At 44.5% G+C, this 21,496-nt stretch overlaps 1 protein-coding gene across 1 annotated transcript; it reads left to right on the top strand.

The window, feature by feature from the left end:
• Positions 1 to 90: 90 nt before the first annotated feature.
• mb21d2 (Mab-21 domain containing 2) lies at positions 91 to 10,340 on the top strand. The gene is made up of 2 exons (XM_064341629.1): positions 91 to 1,453; positions 8,328 to 10,340. Exons 1-2 carry the CDS (start codon positions 1,198 to 1,200, stop codon positions 9,587 to 9,589), a joined length of 1,518 nt encoding a protein of 505 aa, XP_064197699.1. The 5' UTR covers positions 91 to 1,197; the 3' UTR covers positions 9,590 to 10,340.
• Positions 10,341 to 21,496: the final 11,156 nt, after the last annotated feature.

The following is a 21,496-nucleotide window of genomic DNA, read 5'->3' as shown; positions in this document are numbered from 1 at the left end:
CTGCGACCTCTTGTGGAAAAGAAAGGGACTAACAGTGTGTTATCAAAGTTACAGAATCGAGGAGTTCCTAATTTAGCTAATTCTGTGTGGTTCATGGTTTATTGCTTAGATTTAGCTGGGCAGACTTCGATCGTTTAGTATCATTTTAGCGCCGTTAAAATTTGTATTTATTTTGTATGGTTAGCCTTTTCTATAATTAACAGACTCGCGTTTGGGCCTTATTTATGGCCTAAACAGGCTGTTTAAATAAACTGTAGGCCTATTTAATAGTGCGGAAGGTATCACCGTATTTAGCTAACATAACTCAGCGAAAGTGAAAGACGTTTTCCCCAAAAAATACTGCAGTCAGGAAAGTCTTAGGGAGACCCCATGAGGTGACAAGAACAGAACACATCGCTCAGGGCAGGGTCACTCGGCTGCTATGGTCAGACAGTGGGTTTTTTTTATTTATTTATTTTTATTTATTAACAGCGTTCGTTCCACCTTCAAGTATTTTACTTTTAAGATGATTACAGCTCTGTCGCCCTGTTTGCTCTGTCCATGGTACTGACCCCGTTTGGCTGCATTATAACGTTAGCTAATATTTATAAACTGTTGTGCAGGATTTTAAAACAAATTGATATCCGTTGAAAGACGGGATATACATACAGTAGTTGACTATTATAATCTTCGTTCGGCGAAAAAACATGGTTATTAGGCTGCTGACTAATAACATTTTTTTTCAATTGTTGTGGATTAAACGTGGTGGTAGATTACTTGTTGCTAATGCTAATATAGACTCAGCAAGATAATCCTTTTTTATTCTGTATCATGGTTACATTCTGCACTTCCCAGATCGATGTACCGTCTCCATGATGCGGAGATATAGGTCTGTATCCTAGAGCGCCTTCTAAGCCTATCTGACCAGACGTTCAGACTAGCAGCTTGTTGATTATCGATTTCGAAATATGGTCCGCTAGACTGTTTCAAGAGAAGCGGTAATTTTTACAACCACATTTTACTCCACTAAAAACATTAATAATCACCCGAAGACTTTCAATGTTGGTCAGTGGAGTGAACGCAATTACCGAGGTGACATCACCGATCGACGCGAGTGCAATCTGATTTCTGAAGGGAAAAAGCTGAAACGCTTCCGCCTTGTGAATTGGAAAAAGGAGGACGGAGGGGGGGACACACGCGTTGCTTTTCCTTGCGAAGATGGCGGCCCCTGTTCAAGCCAGCCGGGCTGGATCCGTGAACAGCGTTGGGAACAGCCCGACTGCAACGCCCAACAACCCGAATAACAACAACAAAATTATCCCCGGCTACCCTGAACTCGATTTCAGGTCTGGTGCAAGGATTGAAGAGTTGAACAAGCTGATCCAGGAATTCAGCAGGCACGATCAACGTGAATATGACGACCAGAGAGCCTTGGAGATTCACACCGCGAAAGACTTCATCTTTTCTATGCTTGGTAAGAAATATTTTTAATATAGATTTAGAGATTGACTTTCATTCATAAATACGTTACGTTTGCTTCGGGTTATTACTGGGTTTTGTCGTTTTATTAATTAATTTATTCTTTTTTTATTTTTCGAACAAAGGAGCAAGATGAATCGCCCCTTTAAATCGCACAGATGGGCTTTATTATTAGCCAGAAGTTGTTCGTTATCCATCTCTTTCACCGAGCTTGATTCGGGTTTACGTATTCCTGGGCTTTAATTGACGTTGTTGTCGCTGTCACTCAGTAAGTCAACTGCATGTGTAAGTGGCTGCTCGTGTCAGTTCGGGCTTGACCTTCGAGCGCCAACAGAACCCCATCCGAACTGCTCAGATGCGTGTGTAGTCGGCTACGCGCGTGTCCGAATTTACGTTTGCTCCCGGTTCTGCGGGTGCTTGGCCACTCATGGGGGCGAAAATGAACTACGACTCTGCGATTCGGCGCACAGAGCGTGACAGGCTATTAAGACATTTATTTACGTAAACATTTATTCACAGATTAAAAAAACAGCAACAGCATATTGCCGTAATACCTGTTATACCGCAAATAATGAAAATGACATTTAGGATGAGCTTGCATTTTAAGTGGGTCTGTGCTTATCAAAACCACATACAGTGCAGAGAAACAGGCGATGTAAAGTAACATACAGTAGTTACACTTTTGGTTACACTGACTAATACAGACAGCACTATATAACGCCATGTGTGTATTAATAAACTAAGATTGCATAATAAGATATATAATATAATTAGCAGATTAAAAAAATTAATGGTAATCTTAGACCACAATAAAATCAGGAAGGAGTTTAGAAGAGGCATCAGGGTCCCTGTCCATCTTAGCATCTGTGAAATGGATGCAGTGAGCTTAAAGTCAACACGGCATCATCTTCAGAGCTTCTGTTTACCCCAGAGCAGAGGATCAATACAAATACATGCATTGCATGTTTGCCTGTTGTTTTTTTTTTTTTGGTCAAACAAGCTGCCCTTTTGGGCATTGTGTAGAGCCCCGTTGCAGTGCATGCTGTAATCGCAGTAAATGAATTGTGACAAGAGAGAAATGCATCAAGAGAATAGCATGTGCTCCTGAGGAAGGCCACAGGCAGTCTCAGGAGTGAGGAGGGTTAGCTGGCTCACTGTGGGCTGAGAGGAGAAGGGGCTGGGATCACAAACTGCAGAAGCAGGCCTGTCTAAGGCTGCATGCGCACAGCATCTTTTAGCTCCACGGCTGTAGTGGTGTGGCATACTCCCTGCTATAGCCTGTCTGTCTACACACACACACACACACACCCATACATGCACACACACACACGCACATACACACAGACACACACACACACACACACACACACACACACACACACACACACACACACACGCATACACACACACACGCACATACACACAGACACGCACACACACACACACACACACACACACACACACAGACTCAAGAGGAACGAAAACACTACCAGTATGAATGAGTGACAAACTTTCCAATGTCGCCTCCTGGCTGGTTTAAAATGTAAAAATGTTACATTGGTTAGAAAGGCTGCAACTTCTTAAACCTCAAGTACTACTACAAATATGCTAGCACCTGTGGTTGTCAAGTAACAGCCAAATTTGCAATGAGATTTCTCATAATGTCACATTTTAAACCACACTGGAGGATGCACTGGACAGTTTGCACTAATTTGTTGATGGTAACTTCCCTGTTTAATCTCTTTTTCAATGCATCTGGGTGGTGCCCCTGACCACTAAACTGATGGGAAGTGATATTAAAACCCTTTGAAGAGCAGGTTGTTTTGAACGCTTTTTTTATTCTTCTCTGAATTCTAAGTCAGTGTTCTAGAACTCACTTGCATTCAGTTGCCAGCAGTGATTGTGACATCAGCATTAGAATGTTCAGTTAGGAATTTGTTTATATGAATTTGGCTTTGGTTTAATGTTGGCTTGAACACAGCAGGAACACATTTTTATAAAAACCTTTCAGAGGATAATCGGCCAAGAGGTGCAAACCCAGGGCATAAATTCACTGTGTCACTGAGCCAAGCTGGAGGGGTAACTATCTTCTTTCACAATTGTTTGCCAACATTCAGAGTGTGAAACTTTGACTTGTGTGTGTGTGCGTGTGCGCGCGTGTGTGTGTGTGTTTGTTATTCATATCCAAGCATCAAAGTGTGAAAGCCATCAGAATGCACTATGTGAAATGGGAACTGTTTGCTGTTTACCATTTTATGGTTACTATGCAAATGAAGGTACACAGAGACAATGGCCTGTGATGCCAGAACTTCTGTCACTCTACAGCCCCCGGTTCTGTTTCCTCTGCTGATACTGGATACTAGTTTCTCTTGTTTTGATTTTGAAAAAAAAAGTTAAAATAGCTGACATTTATCCCTGCTTTTTCTAGAGTACACATGGCCTAAAGTGGAAAAAGAGGGAGGGGAAAGGAAAGTGGGAGGGAGGGAGAGAGGGAGAGAGAGAGAGAGAGAGAGAGAGAGAGAGCTATTGCCAATCCTCAGTCCGGCTGTTAGTCACTCATTGTTTTGGGCGGACACAGCCTGAGGGGCGGGGTGAGGACCCCCACTGTGGAAGTGCAGGAGAGCAGAAGAATGAGAGAGGGCTTTGTGAGAGGAGACAGATTCACATCCACCCCTCCGAAAAGGGGGGGCGTGGCGCATTCCACCGAGTGAAAAGATGGGTGCTGCAGGAACTATCTGAGAGTTTTTGGGGGGAAGGGAGGGGCATGTGTGGGCAGAGAATTGTGGGTGTCTGTCCTCATGCTGCCAGAAGAATCATTCTGGAAGGAGACCGAATGCTGATTGGACAGTTGTGTTGATGTATGCAAATGAGGCTGGCACACACTGTCCCTCACTCACTCAGACCAGTGGACAAGGTTGCAGAAAAGGGGCTTGTCCTCACACTCACATTGATTTTGGGGTGCTGATTTTGGGGTGCTGTGCGTTCTGTGTTCTGACTGCTTTTGACCCCCCCCCCCCCCACCAGTTTCAATTTCAAAATAAGTGCTTTATTGGCACTTATTCCCAAACCTTGTTTATTTGTCATCAGAATTATTTTATTATATCGTCATAACAATTTTCTTATGATGACAGTTGAAAGAAAACACTAATTGTTCACGGTGTTTTAAGTCTCATTAAAATTCGAACCGCAGTGCAATATCACAAAACAGAACCTGTTCAGTGGGAGACTCCTAGACACTGAATTAGCTCCTATTACACTTAAGCAGACTTAAACCCTGGATTATAAACCTCCATTTCTGTCCTCATACCTCGCATATCTCTACACCTGCCCAGTCCGTCTCTGTCTGGCCTGTCTGTTTTCATTGTTAGGATGTCATGGTGCGTCTCTTACTCTATTGTTGCGAGTACTGTACCTTGCTAATGCTTTATAATAAGTCTCTAACCCTATTGTTGACAGTGATGTACCATGCCGATGCTTTATGTCATTTTGTTTCAGTGTGCTTTGTCTATTAATTCTAGTTAATCTGCCTATTACTTGTTTATTTTGTGAATGCTGTTTTTCCTTAAACAACAAACAAGGTTATTTTGGACTGCTTGCTCCTTGCTTTAACGCTCGTTGTTTGTCGTATGTTTTTCTGCTGCTTGCACGTCATGCGGTTTGCTGCTCTGTTTGCTCGACTCATACAATGCCCAGGGAAAACTGCTGAAAATCGTCTGTTCGGCTAACACTGTGCAATGCTCCGCGCCCCCCCCCCCCCCGCCCCGCAAAAAAAGGAAATAAAATAAAAATAAGAATATGTAATACAATAGAAAAATGCAATGAAATACGTATATGTAACAATTAACAGTGAATTATCCATATCAACTCCATATTAATATTTTTAAAATGATGTCATATCAAGTCACGCCCAGGAAAAAAAAAAAAAACGACTCCGCTCTCACTGAAAGGAATGGTATAAGTGCACACTGCGAGACATGTGAATCAGGTTATTATTGACTGCCTGGATTATCCAGTGTGTGTTCTTGACACACACACGCACACACACACACACACGCACAGTCTCACACACACACATACACACAGTCTCATACACACACACACATATACACGCACAGCATCATACACACACACACACACACACACACACACACACTAATAGACCCTGTCTCCCTTATCACCGCCTAATGGCAGTTGTGTGTGCTGCCGGGCCTTCGGATGGGTGGGGCCGGTGCGTCGCGGGCCTCTGGATCTCCCATTAGCATTGGAGAGAATGGGCTCCCCGGACCTGCAGCCAAGCCACAGTGTCTCAGGACAATGCCAGATATTTCACCGTTCTGTGCGTCGGCATCTTGGCAGAGGACGACTGTGTCAAGGAAGCTCCTAAGGCTTAGAGGCTGTTTAGATGTATCAGCGTGCTGTGTCACAACCTGTGTACAGGGGTATTTGAGTCTACTGCTGTCTGAGTGCTGCACAGGTGTATATATCTGTGTAGGGGTGCTTGCATTGCTGTGTATGAATATACTGATGTATAACTAATTTGTGCATTCTAGCTTTTTACAAGCATGTGGTTTTACAGGGTACATGCATGTGTAGGAGAGTGCACAGGCATATAATTACAGGGGTGTACATTCATGTGCCATTGTTAAGGTCATAGGTTTTTCGTGAACATGTGGCCTGGGAAACATTTAGTCTGTAATTCAGTCCGTCTCCTCAAGGTGTCACTGTTGGCAGCCTGACTGCAATCGGCATTGGAAAGCAGCCAAAAGAACGCAACCAATTACATAAAAGGACCCGCTAAAGAGCTTGTTGGTGCAAGAGTACAAGCCTGTAAACCAGGGATGCCCAGTCTTAGCCAAAATTGAGCCATTGCAGGCACACTAGGCAACTGTGTACACCCGAGTCAGCCAATCACATTGTTGATTGAAGGCCGTGGTTAGTTACATCGTTAGTTGAGTCAGGTGTCGTAGTGTTCCGCCAGAGCAAATGCTTGTTCCTGTACCAGCCCAAACCTCTTGGATAAGACTGCACATCCCTGTGGTAATTGAATGATGAATTGAGACCATTAAAGCAGTGCAATGTGTTGATTGCTTAACAAACAGTTTCAGAGAGCACTGTATCGACCTTTCGGTGTCAGAGGACTGAACTAGGGGGTTTAAAAAAAAAAAAAGTTATGGCCCTAACCCATTATAAATGAGTGTGCAGTGTGCTTGTGCAATGCGTTTTCAAGCCTTTGCTGTGTGGACGAACAGGAGTTTGTCAATGTACAGACGCGTGTATGTATGCACACTGTGGTGTGTGTGTGTGCGTACAGCATTGTATGAAAGCACATTTGCGTATGTGTGCAAATTTGTGAAGCATGAGGAGTGGGGTGTGTATTTACAGTAGTATAGTATATTTTCAGCGGTGTATACATGTGGTTAGTTTATCTATATATGTAGTATATAAATATACTGCCTATTCATAAATATGTAATAATGGGTAAATATTATTAGCACACTGTTAGCCTGTCTATCTGTATTACCACAGACAGCACAGCACTGACAAGTTATTATTGGTTTATTATATTGGTTTATTATGTTGAATACGTGGTTCATTACACACAGTTGTCCACAGGGGGGCAGTACGAGAGTGGGGCAAACGCATTTGTGTGCAGTTGTGAGGGACATCACAGGGCTGTCACAAGTGCCCTTGCCCCTACAGTGTCTGTCCCAGCAGCAGACAGGACCAGAGCACAGCCCTGGGTTCTGACAGGGTTCTAATAGGGTTCTTTGGCTTGTCTCCATAGAGGAACCTTTTTTTTAAAATTCTAAATGTAACCCTCTGTGGTGCAGGTGTTAAAAGTGTGAAAGCTCCCAGGCTGAACCATTTTGCCTGAGAAAGATCCTTTGAACTTAGATACAGGGTTCCTCTATGGAGACACGGAGCAGCTTTTTGGAACCACTCTCAGAAGAAGTCAGCTGTCGTGGAACCAGTCCATAGACTCTGGACTCTGGATGGTTTTGGGCTTGAATCCCAGTTAAATCCCCGCACTGATGTACAACCCCCCCACCCCCCTCCCCCAAAGAAAAGAAAATCATACCATTTGCTCCAGTCACATCTCCAGCTGAATGGATGAATTATTCAGATGCCAGATGCAGACGCAGGCTCATATCGCGGGTGCGGGAGTCATTCAGTGTGCAACGGCTGGTGGGGGGGTTGGTATGGGGGGTGTGGTACCCCCCCCCCGCTCCGGGCCGGCTCCATGCCTTTTCCCGGCAGCGGTGTCCCCTTTCAGACCGCATCATTGATCCGCCGAAACAGACGCCAGCGCGGGACCTCTGCCGCCCGGCGAAGGTCGACGCGTCCGAAACGCGGCGCCCGGGTCACGTGACAGGAAGTGCGAGGAAGGGGGCACCTGGGGACAGAGGGCAGTGTTTCTCTCCAAATTCGCTGATCCCGATTTTGCGCACGCAGAATCGGGTTCGCAACAGTCAGTAATGCCGTTGGCGACTTCTCGGTGTGTGTGAATGATGACACAGCGGCAAAGGCTCCGCCCACTTTGTAGCGTCTCATTTCTGTTAATTATGACTAAACTATAACTGTCTTCTTTGTTTTGAAGAAGCTCTTACTGTTCATTCTGTTCTTCGTTAGTAAATGTACGGTCTTCTCTATCTGTCACTAGTTAACTTCCTGTCCTCTCTGTCTATCATCACTGAACTTCCTGTCCTTACTGTCTATCATAGTAAACTTCCAGTCCTCTCTGTCTGTCATGAGTAAACTTCCTGTCCTTTCTGTCTTTCATGAGTAAACTTCCTGTCATCTGTCTGCTATCCATAAGCATTCCCTGTTTGTTGTGAATAAGCACTTCCTGTTTCATTCTGGGCCCTCAGGATTGGTGCAGAAGTTGGACCAGAAGCTCCCCGTAGCCAACGAGTACCTCCTGCTGTCGGGCGGGGTGCGGGAGGGCGTGGTGGACATGGACCTGGACGAGCTGAACGTCTACGCGCGGGGGACGGACTTCGACCTGGACTTCACCCTGCTGGTGCCGGCCCTGAAGCTGCACGACCGGAACCAGCCGGTGACGCTGGACATGCGCCACTCGGCCCTGTGCCACTCCTGGCTCAGCCTGCGCCTCTTCGACGAGGGCACCATCAACAAGTGGAAGGACTGCTGCACTGTCGTGGACCACATCAACGGCGCCACCAACTACTTCTTCTCCCCGACGCTGGTGGCCGACTGGTTCCACGAGTCCATCGGCATGGTGCTGGCGGAGGTGCAGAAGAAGCCGCAGCGGGGCATGCCCAAGGTGGAGAAGGTGGAGAAGAACGGCACCGTCATCTCCGTCATCCTCGGCGTGGGCAGCAGCCGCATGCTCTACGACATCGTGCCCGTGGTGTCCTTCAAGGGCTGGCCGGCCGTGGCCCAGAGCTGGCTGATGGAGAACCACTTCTGGGACGGCAAGATCACGGAGGAGGAGGTGATCAGCGGCTTCTACCTGCTCCCCGCCTGCTCCTGCAGCGGCCGCAAGGAGAACGAGTGGCGGCTGTCGTTCGCCCGCAGCGAGGTGCAGCTGAAGAAGTGCATCTCCAGCAGCCTGATGCAGGCCTACCAGGCGTGCAAGGCCCTCATCATCAAACTGCTGTCCCGGCCCAAGGCCATCAGCCCCTACCACCTGCGCAGCGTCATGCTCTGGGCCTGCGACAGGCTTCCCGCCAACTACCTGTCCCAGGACGACTTCTCCGCCCACTTCCTGCTGGGCCTCGTCGACGACCTGCAGCACTGCCTGGTCAACAAGATGTGCCCCAACTACTTCATCCCGCAGTGCAACATGCTGGAGCACCTGTCGGAGGAGACGGCCATGCTGCACGCCCGCAGGCTGTCCTCGGTGCGCCAGGACCCGGCCGAGCACCTGCGCACCGCCATCGAGCACGCCAAGGCCGCCAACCGGCTGACGCTGGACCTGCAGCGGCACGGGAGCGCGGCCAGCCTGCCGTCGCCGCAGTCCGACCCCGGCGACCAGCAGCCCGACGACCGCCTGGCCAAGAAGCTGCAGCAGCTGGTGACGGAGAACCCGGGGAAGTCCATCTCCGTCTTCATCAACCCCGACGACGTCACGCGGCCCCACTTCCGCATCGACGACAAGTTCTTCTGAGGCGCCGGCCCTCTGTCCCGCCCCTCCTTCGCCCCCAAAAAAAACCTGAGGTGAAGGTCCCCCCCCCGCCCCCTGGTCCCCCGGTGAAGGTTTCCCATGGTGAAGGTATCCCCCGGTTGACGGTTTTTCCCCGGTGATGGTTTCCTCGGTGACCGTTCCCTTGGCGACGGTTTCCCTCCCTGGTGAAGTTTGCTGTAGAGCTTTGTGAAGTGAGTTGTCCTGTGGTGCCATTCCATTTCACTCTCACCCCAGGAGACCCCCACCACCATCCCCACCAAACCCCTGTCCCACCGCACTCCCCCACCCCCCACCCTCTACTCCCCACGCCACCCCAGCCACACCCCCTGGCTCAACCCCAACCTTGCCATCCAATGACCGAGCCGCAGTCAAGCGACGGTCATGCGGTCAGGTTGGAGGACAGGGAACTGCTGCACAGGATGACTGTGACGTACCTGCCAGGTGAACCGCAAGTAGGTCACTAATGTGGGAGTGCTGGAACTGTTAACGCCACACACACCTGTAAATACAGAAAGGGTCCTGTGCGGGTTTTTTTTTTTTTTTTGGTTTTTTTCCCCAGTCTCGAGTCTTATTTTACGGCGTGTTGGGAGAGAGCCTTGACACTGTACTTTATGGCCACTCTCTGCCATGCGGCCAAATTGCAGTCTGCTTAAAAAACAATTCCCTGGCGCATATCTTTGAAATGTCTTGTTTTTTTCCCCCATTACTGTACATTTTATGTTATGGCTTCTTATGAATTGGGGAAAAAAAAAAAAGAAGAAAAAAGTGAGTTACGCATTTCCAGAAACTCGTTCAACGTTTTTAGCATTATCGTTCCAACGTGGATGTGTACGACACCAGAATATGCCAAAAACCTGCTGGAATCTGGCCGATGGACAAGTCCATCTACAAGTGCAATTAATAATATTCTCTCCTCTCTCTCTCTCACACACACACACACACACACAACAGTCAACAGAACAACCCCCCCACATACGCACAGACAACACACCACATACAGCACAAACCAACACACACAACACACACAACACCAAGCACACACAACCCACACACACAAGCACAAACACAATACACACATATACACCCACGAACACATATACAGTACACAGCTCACAGCTGGAGAGCAGAAGGAACTTGCATTATATTTTAGCTGTGTCAAAAGACATTCTTCATGATATTTGACTACTGGTTCTGCTGATCTGTGAAGTTTTTTTATTTATTTCCGGGACACAAAAAATGCTTTGTCGACGAATCTTTTATGCAGAACTCTGGACACTTGACATAAATATTTCGCCGTAGGTCTCGCTCTATTTATTTGCTGCTATTTGGGATTACAAGGTTGTACGGCATTTATGCAAATGAGGACATAGATGATTAAAGCAGGAGATATCAGTTATTGCATGACGACCACAGGGTATCCGAATTCCTGCAGTCATAAGGGCAACCCCAGCCCCCTCTCTGATCTATGGACCAGTCCCAGCTGCCCCCCCCCCCCCCCCCCCCCAAACAAAGAAAAACAAAGTGTGCAATCAGGAATATCAGATAGAGGGGGAGAAAGGAAATCGTTTCTCACGTCAAGGGGAGGGCGATTGCCATGGCGTCGAGGCCACGCCCCTCCCTGTGAATCCCTGTATATAAAGACCCGCAGCGGCGAAGGTCCTGGTCAATATGGCTGCCGCATCACCCAGGGAGGGATCGCTTGGTATGAAATGGCCCTTCGGGGAAAAGCGCAAAGTAATACTGTATTTGTGTACAAACAGGGTGCGGCCCGATGTTCAGAGACGACCGCAACTGAACTAGCGGAATGTTTTCAGTGTTTTCATTCGATATGTGAGCGTCGCTGCCGATGAGAACTTCATGCACTGTGTGTTCCATTATAGCCCATCATGTGATTACAAGACAATAAACCTGAGAAATAACAATTACAGTTCTGCTGTACTTAAAATGTCTATTGCAACATCACACCCACACGCACACACACACATACTCATCTATCGCTGACCTCTCACACTCTCCCTTTCAAACTCAATTTTCTTACAGCTTATTAATAATTCTGTTCTATTTTTAAAAAGGCATTATCTTTATCCATTATTGTTTACTGATGGAAATGAGTAATTAGTAGATGTAGTAGATCAGTAATCTGCTGCAGGGAAGACCAGTCTATCTCTCTTTCTCTCTCTCTCTCTCTCTCTCTCCATCCTTTTCACTTGTCTACTCAACAGCGTACATGTCTCTCTGTCTCATACGAACATTATGTAAATAAATAACAGTTTAATTTTATTTCTGCACAAGGATGTACACCATTTTTTTATTTTTTTTATTTTTTTATTTGATCATAACGAACTTTTAGGGTTATATTTTAACGATCTAAGCGCACAGTCTATGGCGCATGGCGCAAGTGCATTTAGGGCGCCAACAATGCGCCTGACCACACCTCATTTTAAAACCAACCCGCCCATGGGCGCTCAGATGGGCGCAAGTACATTTGCTATTTAAACAACTTGGGCGCTGGACGGGAAAATGACTACTGCGTCTGTCTGGAACTAGCAAAGACACTTGCGTTGCGCTTGGCGCCGCTTTGCGCCGGGTGTAAGATAGAGCCCTCAGTTTAATAGAATGGCTTCGCAGGCTGACATGAAAAACTAGTGCAAATCAAGGAGACGGAAAGCAAAGCTCTGAACTTTGACCTCTGACCCAGCTACTGCCCTCTTCTCCTGCATTTGTCTCAATTCCTCTCCCCCCATCTCTCTCTCTCTCTCTCTCTCGTGTCTTACGTTTACATGAAATGTATTTACAAGCAGCAATTAAATGTGCTGTTTTGCCATCACCGATAGCGCTGACAAAAACAACGTAGCTTTAAGGTATTTATTAATTTAGCAGCTGTTCTTACGCAAGGCAGCTTCCAGCGATTATGTTTTTTTGCTTAGAAGACATTACGTTATCCCTTCGGGCCTCTGGTGCCGGCCTGTGAACAAACAGAGGACAGAAATATTTCATAACAGCATTTCTTTTTATAACCAGCATAGGAAATATAAGCAGGTCCATTTCCCCGATTGATGCTGACTATGGTATTTTTTTTCACAGGTTAATCAATAATATAGTTAGGCAAAACCTTCTGTTTCTAATAACATGGAAGGGAACAGATTGCTTTCGTACAATCCGATGCGCGAATCTATTAACAATTTCCCCGCATCGTGCCCCCCGACACAATGTTACCAATAATCTATGGCAGGATCCTCTGGCGCGTGTATGCTGCAGTCCATATGAATATTCAAATTGTGCAATTATATATTCTGTTTATGCGTTAACAAGCTTCAAGTTAAAACTCTGCATGTGTCTTCCTACTGTGCGTGGTACTAAATGATCATATTAGAAATTGCATAAGGACTTATTTGCGTAGGTTCAAGGGGTTAAACAGTCGATTGCAAAAAAAAAAAAAACATCTATGCCTAAAAACTGTAGACATTCGGCTATATTAAGCACGCCATAACCTAAAAGTGACAGAGCTGCATTATAGTGTTCTTACAGACTTCTTTCGACTACGAAAATGACTATTTTACCAGAGAAACGTGCAGTATATGCTTCGTCATTACGTGGAATAATTCCAAACCACGTGCTGGTATTTATTGCCGAACGCGCGCTCTTTCTTTCTCTCTCTCTCTCACATACACACAAGTGAGAACTTTTTTCGATGTCACCTACAACGTCAGCCGCGATTCCTGACGTCATTCGTATAGTTCTTAGGACTGGAACTGCAGCACTACGGCGAGAGAACAGCTCCCGATCTCGGCGTGCACATACAGGTAACGTTCTAGCTTCCATGCAAAGAAGCACACACACACACACACACACGCGCCCGCGTGCAAACAGAAGTCACGTCAGCACGCACACACGCATAGCTCACACACAAGCACACACACGTTAAACGCACGCACGCACTCACTGAATATAAACACTCCTGCACACTGCTTAGACAGTTCGGCCTTGCCAGTAATTTTCACGAGCTACACTTTGCTGGTTGATTGCAGCTCGAACACTGGGCTCCAGACTTCAAAAGCACAGCTTCTTCAACTTCCCTTTAACCAGCCGACAGCACAACGGGAGATGGACAACAAAGGTGCCGGTGAGGAACTTTTACGTTTTTAAAGGAACAGGGCGTGGGACTGTCACCGCCCGCTCTGAAATGCGTTGCGGGGGAATGCTTGCCTTCGCTCTCTGTGAGTAAGACTGCGGAACTTCGAGCTCGAAGGCTACAGTATACAGGTCCCGTTCTCCCAGTGCACTTTGTGTACCGTGCAGCAGCGAGATTGAAGTACGGCTCAGGGGTGAAACCGCCCCTGCGTCTAACTTCTGCCGCTTCTGCCAGGGACGGCTCCGACAGTGACTTGACCGCATAGGGTAGGCGGAAATCCCGCAGCACATGTTTGGCACGAAAAATCTCTATGAATGGGTCTCTTTTTCTGTTTCCTATGGCTTCAGGCGTTGCCATCATCCAGTATTGTTAGTTATGTATAAAAAAATAGTTGTAGCTTATTTTTTTTTTAGATTCATAGCTAGGTAAGTTATTACACCCTTGGTTGGTGTGGGTGTATTTAGGTTTTTAAATTGTTTTATGTATTCCTTTTTTGGAGGGTAGGTGACGGGGTTTCAACGCTGCTATGTTTTAGCATCTTTGGTGCTTCGTCAGGTGATTCAAACGAAAAGTGCTTGCGGTCCACTTTTCTCGTACAGACGCATGGGTTGTTTATAATCTGTGTGAACCGCCGCTGTTCCGCATGGAAGCCGAAACGGAAACACGCGTCTCAGCCACCCGGCCTCGGCTGTGAGACAGTTTTTCCCAGCGGGCTGGCTTGTTTGATTAATGTGGTGCTTAAATGTGTCTTGTTGTGTAACAGAAAAATGCGTGCTCACTCGGTAGCAGGCTTATGACAGGTCAGCAAAAAATGTTCATTAACTGCAACAAAGAAGTTTCCAGACTAACATAGAGTTCGCACTTTTGTGTGAGAGAGCAGACTGCGTGCAGGCGCCTATGTAGTCTGTATATATATATAGTGTGTGTGATATAGATGAGTGTGTGTGTGTGTGAGAGAGAGAGAGAGAGAGAGAGAACCTGCTGTCGCTTTCTGTTTCAATGTCGCTTTCTTTTTGAGAGCCTGTGTGTGTATGTATGTTTTGTGTCTTTTTTTCCCCCTCCTTACTCATCATTTTCAACCTGACATCCTTACTGACCATCGCTTACTGACCGATTATGCTCCATCACAGACTCTGATAGATCCGAACTCACAGGACACATCCCTTCTCTCTCCATCCCTTACCATCCCTTTATCCTATTTCTCCCCTCTCTTCTTCTCTGTTCCCTTTCGAAACCCGTCCTCTCCCCTTCTTTTCCTATCCCCACTCCTCGTAACGATGTGTGTTCTCTGGGCTAGTGGGTGGCGATGCTCAGATTTGACAACCAGTGGTGTCCGAGTGCTATTCCCCTTCTTGAAGGCCAAGACCTACCTGGCCTAGCCCATAAAGCTCTCCCCCCCTGTCCTTCCAGAATAAACCTCCAGTCCCCTGACCACAGGCCCGCCTGATCCACGGAAGCCAAGTATTTGTATTTTTACAACCCGTGTGTGTGTGACAATTTTTCTAATGAAGCAAATCTTAGACAGGCTCGCTCCATGATCCCGGTGACTGCAGTACAACAAAGAGCCAAAAGTTCTAATTGAAGATGGGTTTACTGAGGTAAAGACGGTAGAGAGAGATTTGCTTTGTAATTAAAGGGAGTACTCCACCAAAAATTATTTTAAAATGGCATTTTATCTATCTGCTGTCAATAATGCTAACAGCCCAATTAAAATGGATGCTGTGGTTTTAAAAGTTGAATAAATTACTCCTGGCGGCATAACAGTTTGATGTGAAAAATGTATGTGCATCGGCATTCATTATCTTGGCACCTTTGCGACTTCAAAATCAGTCATAAATATATGTGCTTGTACTTGTCCTAATCAATCGGGCATGCCAATATGATGTTCCTCTCCCATAAAATATATATCTTGAAAGACAGGATAGACAGTCATTTACACATGAGGTCACGGCAGTGCCATTGCCTGTGACGTTTATGAGATATTAGTGAAATGCTTGATGGCAGTTGTAGTGCAGTATCAAATTGGAAATTTGGTTTTGCCAAATGGAACATAATTTGAAAAGGGTATATTTCATAATGTACAAAAATGGATCAAGCTACATATTGGTTAGATTATCACAATAAATACAAGACATTACAAGAGACAATATATGAAGTTTATGTAATTGGTTGGGTATTTCCTTAAACACACACTATACTGGGGGTTACTATACTGATGATACATAACTTGGGGAGGGATTGCACCAACGTTGCCAACTCTTTCTTAGAAAAAATAACTGCTATGGTTCAGATTTTTCCCCAGAAGTTGTTTAGATAAATGAAGTGCCATATTTCAGTGATGTGTTCACAATAATTAGCATAAGCATTCACAGCTCATTGTATTCCCATTGTGAATTAGATGGAACTAGTTGGCATTCAGGCTGTTTTAGAAGCATTTAGTGACAAATGCAAACAAGATAGAAGTAGTGTGTATGTGTTTGTGTGTGCGTGTGTGCGTGTGTGCGTGTGTGCGCGTGTGTGTGTGTGTGCATGTGTGCATGCGAGTGTGTGTGTTTGTGTTTATGCGCACAATCTAGCTGCCGGAAATGTTGCTGTTACTACTGACACTTTCAAAGTATTTTGTGATTACTGGCTCTGTGAATGAGCAGAGTAACTGAGTGACACCTGTGGGCCCTGGCTCGGTTGTCCTGACGATGAGGTAAAAACTATCTGCTGTGGCTCGATTTCACAGAAAAGCAGCTGATTTGTCCTTGGTTGTTCCTGAATAAGCAAAACATTGCTAGAGGGGGCTGTAAACCAGATGACAAATTATTGTGCTAATGATATATACCTGGGGGAGGGGTCTATTGTGCTAATAATATATACCTGGGGGAAGGGTTTATTGTGCTAATGATATATGCTTTGGGGAGGGGTTTATTGTGTTTATGATATATACCTGGGGGAGGGGTTTATTGTGTTTATGATATATACCTGGGGGAGGGGTTTATTGTGTTTATGATATATACCTGGGGGAGGGTTTATTGTGTTTATGATATATACCTGGGGGAGGGGTTTATTATGTTTATGATATATACCTGGGGGAGGGGTTTATTGTGTTTATGATATATACCTGGGGGAAGGGTTTATTGTGTTAATGATATATACCTGGGGGAGGGGTCTATTGTGCTAATAATATATACCTGGGGGAGGGGTTTATTGTGCTAATGATATATACCTGGGGGAGGGGTTTATTGTGTTTATGATATATACCTGGGGGAGGGGTTTATTGTGTTTATGATATATACCTGGGGGAGGGGTTTATTGTGTTTATGATATATACCTGGGGGAGGGGTTTATTGTGTTTATGATATATACCTGGGGAGGGGTTTATTGTGTTTATGATATATACCTGGGGAGGGGTTTATTGTGCTAATGATATATACCTGGGGGAGGGGTCTATTGTGCTAATAATATATACCTGGGGGAAGGGTTTATTGTGCTAATGATATATGCCTGGGGAGGGGTTTATTGTGTTTATGATATATACCTGGGGGAGGGGTTTATTGTGTTTATGATATATACCTGGGGGGGGGGTTTATTGTGTTTATGATATATACCTGGGGGAGGGGTTTATTGTGCTAATGATATATACCTGGGGAGGGGTTTATTGTGTTTATGATATATACCTGGGAGAGGGTTTATTGTGTTTATGATATATACCTGGGGGAGGGGTTTATTGTGCTAATGATATATACCTGGGGGAGGGGTTTATTGTGTTTATGATATATACCTGGGGGAGGGGTTTATTGTGTTTATGATATATACCTGGGGGAGGGGTTTATTGTGTTTATGATATATACCTGGGGGAGGGGTTATTGTGCTAATGATATATACCTGGGGGAGGGGTCTATTGTGCTAATAATATATACCTGGGGGAAGGGTTTATTGTGCTAATGATATATGCTTTGGGGAGGGGTTTATTGTCCTAATTGGGTTGGCAGGTTATGTCAACTGCCAGGTTACGGCTTAGCAGGGTATGCCCCAAACCTATACAGCACTGAGAGTTTGGTACTTTTCAGGGTTCCCCACAGAAATAACCACACTGACCACAGTCTCTCAGCCCTTAAGAGCAGAAATTTCTGTACCTTCTGACTTTGCGTAAATACACAAAATTCAGATACACCTGCACTTGTCCACGCAATAGAGCCCCAAAACTTGGCTCCAGTCCCACAATAAATCATTCTCTCCATTGGACATTTAGCTACATCTGCCAATAAAAATATTTGATCAAAGTTGTCTGATCAACGTAGCCAATTTCAGGATACTTGGCTACACAGGCAAAATGGACATATAAGGAAGTTCACATGTGATGCTATTTCAGCCAATAGAACACGTTTTTTTAAAACAACTTTAACAAGGGATACTGGCACACAGGAGGTTGCTATGCTAATGTCACATATCAGGGGAGGAGTTTATTGTGTTAATGATGTTCATCAAAGGGAGGGGTTTGCTGGGATAGAATAGAAGGAATAGGAGGACCTCCCTGTCCTAATGATACTCACCAGTGGGAGGGGTTAACTATGTCCCTTCAATTCGGGAGGGTCCGGTTGCTATGGGGATTTTCCCATGCTTCAGAACGTCCCGTGCAACTGTGTTGTACTCAGTCACGCCCCTATCAAACATATCAAATTAGCGTGTTTAAGCATCAGTGATAGAAGGACAGAGATTGAAATGTTGAGAACACGGAAATTAGTATCTGCTGGGTCGACAATGAAATCTATGATGTCGCGATTCTCTTCAACCAGGTCAGAGTTGAGAGTCAGATTGTGAGGTCCACCTTGCTGTATATCATACACAGTAGATTCTAGTCTGGATTCATTTAATGTTCAATCTTTGATTCACAAATACATTTCAAGTTTTATTTATTTATTTTTTCACAAACACAGCAGGGTTTGGAAAGATTATTTCAGTTTTAGCTGAACTCACCGAACTGCATTTGTTAGGAAAATATCTAGCACTAGCATTTATTTGTAAGAAGCAAATGTTAATTGAATCTAGGCCAAAAAGTTTTAAAATGTGCATTTCTGCTCCAGAAAATACATAAATAAAAAGAAATGTAAAAATGAGACCTTTACTGAATATCTCTAGGTCTTAGTCTGTCAGCAGTGCCCTCCAGTTCATCACAGTAGAAAGGCTCACAGCGCCCTCTAGTGGTCGATGTGTAAAAAATACAGTTTGTAGGGCTACAGGGCACTCAGTGTAACTTACGTTAATAGATTGCATTGCATTATAATCACTTGGCAGATGCTGTTATCCAGTAAATGTATCAACAAGAAGGCACAGAGGCCCATTTGTAATTTCTAAGTGCAATATTAATCTAATAAACAATATATATATTGTAACAAAAGTAGGTACAACCTTATCCAAAAGGTATGATATAACACAATATAACATTAGCCAAATGGAAGTTAGAGTACAGAAAGGAAACTTGTTTATGGATCAGGATAAGGAGAGGCTATTCAGTCCATCTAACCCTTTATTTTCTGTTGTCTTATTGACAACCGTCTTGAGAACATGCACTTCAGTCTTGGTGTTCTATACATTAATGCCTGTGTAAAGATATACATCAGCATCACTGCGAACTGAATATTTCCTAGGCCCTCTTATTCTGTTGTGCTGTTCTTAAGGCATTTCTAATGCTTTCCAAGCTTTATTTGCAGAACTATAAAAAATTTTGGTCTTTTTTTGGAACTAATTTTCCTTTGATATGTAAGACCAGCCTTGTTTGTTTTGATCTTGTAGTACAATGTCCAGGACTACAGGCAAATTTATAGCTAAGGCACAGTATTAAATTAATTTATGCTCTTTGGATTTATACTAATTATTTTTTTGTGATGCATCCAGGCATGCTCTTTTTTTTACTGCTTTGGCACAATATACTACAAACCAGGACAGGCTGAGGTCAACCGTAATTAAAAAAAAGACTAAATCCATATTGAATTGTGCACATTATAATTTAGTAACATCAATAAAATAATGGGGTTATATTTAGTAATGCTCAACTTCATGAAACAGATGTGTGCCCAGTTCTGGATTTTATGAAAATCTTTAATAGTTGCCTTCAAAGTCATTTCCAAATTGTTTATTTTATCTCCAGGATGTTAAGAGTAATTGTTGATGCCATAGTAGTATTCAAAGTGGACACAGCTACAGAGAGAGTGAAGCATGGGTTGGAGAGGAATCTTCCTATGCAGTAACATGCCTCTTGTGCATAATGCAGATGTGGGAGTGAGAGAGAGAGTATGCGTATGTGCGTGTGTGTGTGTGTACCTGTGTGTATGAGTATGCGTATGTGCGTGTGTGTGCACGCATGTGGGCGTGTGTGTGTGTGTGGGTGCACACATATGCATATGCATGCGCATGTGCTCTATGTGGAGAGACAGAGCTTTTGAGGCACGATCGATATCACACACAACAGCTGTGGAGCTAGTTGGATAACAGGCTGTGGGTTAATGTGCATGAATTATGAAATGTGTATCTCGGTCATGTATTTGGTACCGTGGGTTACCTTGCGCTGACATCTGCTGCAGAAACAAATTCTTGCAGCCAGAGAGAGCTGCGACTTCCCCTGTGCGCAAATTGGCCGACCTGTGAGAGGTCTCCATGGGTGATGGAAACAAGGGATTCTGGGAGATTTCAAGATGATAAGGCAGAGAGAGAGAGAGAGAGAGAGAGAGAGAGAGTAGAGTGTGGAGTAGAGTGTGGAGTAGAAGCAGTGGTTTTGACAGAATGTGTAAGGACTGACAAACTTTGGTGTTGAAGATAGGATGCAGCTAGATCAAACTGGATAAAACTAGATCAAACTGGATAAAACTAGATCAAACTGGGTAAAACAAGATCAAACTGTATAGAACGAGATCAAACTGGATAAGACTAGATAAACCTTCAGGGTGAGTGAATTGATCTGAGTGAATGGATCTGTGTGGATGAGGGTCTGCAAACCAGACCTTGATGAGGGATCATAATTTTCCTTTTGGCTGGATTTGTTACTGAGAGAGATATGGAATGGATGTTGGCATGTCAGGTTATTTCAGGTTAAATATAGTTTTACAGAAATGTAAGATGACACCATTATGTTGAAGTGTATTTTGCCAGAAAACCTGCATAAAATCGCTCAGATATCTCTGATATTGCTTATGCTAGTGATTGATTATTTATCAGTAACATAAAACAAATCTGGTGCTCTGACATTGTTTAGCTGAAGTTAATTTAAATTTATTATTATTTTTTATACATTATTATTTTTTTACATTTACCTCTTTCCTGTCTGTCATTCTGCAGTCCAAATAATGCTTGGTTAAGCATGTTCTTAGATTTATTTGTCAAAGCCACACCCACAAACCAGTGTAACCAATCGGGGGCGACGGTGTCAAATTATGCTGACTTCAGGGGTTTTGGGCCATGGATAACCATTTTATCTCTGTGTTTCTCTTTAACAGAAACATGGAATGGAGCAGCATCGTCTCAGGTTAAAAGTATTTTAGTTATTTTTTAATGTAATGTCATTAGTAATATGTCCTTATTAAAAAAAATGACTATTACTGAGGTGTGCATGTACTTATTAAGTTACAGGAGTGTGACGCATCTCTAAATTTGTTTGGTTTTTACACAGGTCACATGAACGTCATACAGGTAAAATGCAGGAATAAAACAGTTTTCACGCACCAGCTGTCAGTATGCTCCCATTACCTGATATATCTAGTTTGACTGGCAGGACA

Source organism: Anguilla rostrata, chromosome 6 (genome assembly GCF_018555375.3).
Source record: "Anguilla rostrata isolate EN2019 chromosome 6, ASM1855537v3, whole genome shotgun sequence".
Taxonomy (NCBI): Eukaryota; Metazoa; Chordata; class Actinopteri; order Anguilliformes; family Anguillidae; genus Anguilla; species Anguilla rostrata.
This window is presented reverse-complemented; position numbering and strand designations above follow the sequence as displayed.